A 3,587-nucleotide genomic window follows, 5' to 3' on the forward strand; every position below is an offset into this window, starting at 1 on the left:
TCTCGCGCGACAGGAACTTTCTCTTCGTGGGAGTCATGACCGCTCAGAAATACCTGCAGACCCGCGCGGTGGCCGCCTACAGGTGAGCGCCCTGCCCCCTGCACCGCCTCCTGCATCCCGCATCCCGGGCGCCCTGGCTCCCTGCGGGTCCCTCCGAGGCTCAAGCCTTGGGCTCCCTCTAGGATCAGAGGGTCCCTCTCGCCAAGCCGGACATCCATTGGCACCCAGGGCCGGAGGTGGCATGCTGAGCGCGACGCTCCAGAACGTGGTCAGTCAGAGCTCCGTTGCACTCGGGTGGCCCCTCCAGGTGCGTCTTGCACCCTGAGCCGTTTTTTGCAAGGCGCTTCATTCAGCATTCTGGGTCGAAGCCCTCCCCTTTGTTGCAAGGGCCTGGTGGATCGTGCCTCCCGCTCCAGGCTGTTGGAAAACTCACCGCACCCTCGTGCGATCGCGGCAGCAGGGAGGGTATTGTTTGATCCGCTGCGGTGTGCACCTTCGCCTCTGCAGAGCTGGAGCCCGCGCGGATGGATCTGGTTGGAGCCTTTGCGGGGTCATACTTAGGGGTTTCCCAATCGGAGGGGCCTCTTGTACATGGAAGGGGTTGTCCCCTGTGCACTTGACCACCCTGGCCTGTTGAGTTAAGAGGAAAAACCCCGGGGAAAAGCAATTGCCGGCTTTGGGTAGATTACGTGGAAGACGGTTCTTCTTAAAGACGTGTAATGGGCTCAGGGCGGCGGGGCGGGCGCGTTATCCAGCAACCGGGCCCCGTTTGGCCAAATGAGTCATAAAAGTGGCAGCAGTTCTGTTCGGGATTAACAAAGGCTTAATCCAAGGCCTCCTTAGAGCAGAGATGGTTTTCGGAGTGGCTGGCCATGGTTCGACTCACGTGTGTATGGAAACGAATTTGAAGTTGGAGAGGGGTGTAGACTCCAGTAAAGGCAGTCAGTGGCTACTTGATAGGACGGGCAGATACATGTGTGTAAAGTTTGCGTTTCATCTCATCACAGGACAGACCGATTCAGGGGATGTTTGAGAGCATACATGTTCACATACATGTTCAGGGAGTGAATTTTAGGGCAGTGGCTGTACTTAGTTTATAACCAATACTTAGAAAACTTTAGCTTTCCTTTAGTTTTTTTTTTTAGGTTTTTGCTGTAGGGCACATGCACTTGCCAGAAAGACAGAGAGAGAGAGAGACAGAGACACGAAGCAAGAAGTCACCCCCCCAGGGGGGATGGCCACGCCACAGTCCCTTCTCCTCCATTTTCCTCTCGGATCTTGGGCACGCACGCACACGCGCTCGGTGTGAGTTTAAGCCACCAGGTCCAGGATGCGAACCGTACATGGGAGTCCAGAGACATAGCCATTACGCTAACAGCGGGTCCCAGCTTTTTCGTAGTTTGCTATAGGGTGCATGCGCTTGCTAGAGACAGAGACAGACGGAAGGAAAGTGAGAGATCACTCCCCGGAAGGAATGGCCATGCTGCAGTCCCTTCTCCTCCATTCTCCTCTCACAACTTTGGGCATACAGGCACATATACCTGGTGTGATTCTCATGTCACTACATGGGGACTCGTACTGTGCAGTTGGCCGTGTGGGATCCAGCTGCCTTAACCACCATGCCACCTGGCTGGTCCTCTAATTTAACTCTGTTTTTTAAAAAAATTATTTTATTTGACTTTATTTTTAATTTGACCAGAGAGGGACAGAGAGAGAGAGAGGGAAAGTGAGAAAGCTTACTGTCAGGTCCAGGGCTCGAACCACGATCGGCCATATGGGAGTCCAGATCCCTTAGCCCCCATGCCACTTGCCGGCCTAGATGCTGCAAAGCGGGGAAAGGCATCTGTGGATCTCCCTTTGCTTTAAAAGAAGAAGTAAAAGGTTGAAAAAGAAACCGAAAGAGTGGCCCAGAGAGACCGCCCTGTGCATGGCTTGATCCCTATCTCTGCCGGTCTCCACTGGGCTCTTGCTTCAGTGCGTGTCCTGTCAGGAAGCGTCCGAGTGGCCGACCAGCTGAGAGTGTGCGTAGTGTAAATACTGATCAGAGTGGTGACTTGGGAACCAGCAGCTCAGGGTTCTCTCCCCGCTGCACCAGGAACTAGCTGAGATTTCATGCAACTCATACATTTTCACCAAAGAAACAGCCACATTAAACATTGAGGATGAGAGGGCCAGCAGGCGGTATAGTGGTTAAGGCACTGGACTCCCACTTGGCTGACCATGGTTCGAGTCCTGGACCCAGCAGCTTGAAACTCAGGCCAGGTGTGTGTGCATGTGTGCCCAAAATCCTAAGAGGAGAATGGAGGAGAAGGGATTGCAATGTGGCCATCTCCCCCGGGGGGTGATTTCTCACTTTTCTCTCTGTGTTTCCAGCCAGCTCATGTACCCTGAGTAGCAAAAATCTCTCATAAAAATGAAAGTATCGAGGATGAGTTCTTTCCACTGTTTATACCATGTTTTTAAAAATCTATGTATGAGGCCGGCAGGTGGCTTGGTGGTTAAAGGCTCTGGGCTCCCACATGGTTGACCGAGGTTTGAGTCCTGGACCTGGCCAGTGTGCTTTGTCACTTTCCCTCTCTTTCTGTATCTCTCTGGTCAAATGGAAAAAGAATAATAAATCAAGTTACATAAAATAATTCTTTTTACAAAGAGTCTGCGTGGGGCCAGCAGGTAGCATGGTAGTTAAGACACTGTGTTCCCAGCTGCCCGACAGTGGTTCCTGGGGGCTTTGAAAATCACCCAGGCACTTCAGGCATGCCCGAAGTCCCGAGAGGAGACCGGAGAAGAAGGAATTGTAGCGTGGCCGTCCTTCTGGGAAGGGACTTCTCGCTTTCTCTCTCTCTGTCTCTCTCTCTCTCCAGCGAGTGGATATTCCCTTCAGCGACACCTCCCCTGCAAACACATCGTCTTGGTTACAAGATCCATTTCTGGAAATCTGAAATCCGTAGGGGGCCTGTTAGAGCAGGAGTACTCAGCCACTGTCCTGCAGCTAGAACTGCTGTTTTACCCTCAGGCAGATTTTCTTAGATCTCCTGCTTTTGTTCTTTCAGATCACATCTCTGACTTCATTCATTTTTTCCCCAGTTGGAATTCTTGTTCTTCTTCTTTTCTTTTCTTTTTTGGGGGGGTTGGGGGCAGGTTTTTGCTATAGGGTGTGTGCACTTGCCAGAAAGACAGACAGAAAGAGAGAAATCACTCCCTAGGAGGGATGGGCCATGCTGCAATCCCTTCTCCTCCATTCTCCTCTCGGAATCTTGGGCACGCCCACACATGCAACCGGCATAAGTTTAAGCCACCGGGTCCAGGACTCGAACCGCGGTCTACATGGGAGTCCAGCGACATTGCCATTACGCCAACTGCTGGTCCCCTTCTTGTTTATTTTCTTGCAGGCAGTTAGGGGACGGTAAGAACCGGTTTCCCTCTGCCTGCCCCCTCTTCCCTCCTGTTCTTCCCTTCTTTGTGACACCCCTCTGGCTTTCTGAGAAACGACCCCTACCAGGAACCCCCGCGTCCCATCTGGTCACTGTCCAGCTTTCTCACGGCGGCCTTCTCCTCTGGAAGGCTTTGCTCTGAAGACAGAGGGCGTG

At 52.7% G+C, this 3,587-nt stretch overlaps 1 protein-coding gene across 1 annotated transcript in view; it reads left to right on the forward strand.

Annotated features, from left to right (window-relative positions):
- Positions 1 to 2: 2 nt before the first annotated feature.
- The window catches only part of CHSY1 (chondroitin sulfate synthase 1), a gene marked incomplete at its 5' end in the record, with an annotated part of 88,960 nt that continues 85,375 nt past the window's right edge, over positions 3 to 3,587 (forward strand). The window contains 1 exon segment of the mRNA XM_006172212.3: positions 3 to 82. Coding sequence (XP_006172274.1) covers positions 3 to 82 — 80 coding nt within the window.

The sequence above is a fragment of the Tupaia chinensis genome, unplaced genomic scaffold, assembly GCF_000334495.1.
Source record: "Tupaia chinensis unplaced genomic scaffold, TupChi_1.0 Scaffold140464_1, whole genome shotgun sequence".
Taxonomy (NCBI): Eukaryota; Metazoa; Chordata; class Mammalia; order Scandentia; family Tupaiidae; genus Tupaia; species Tupaia belangeri.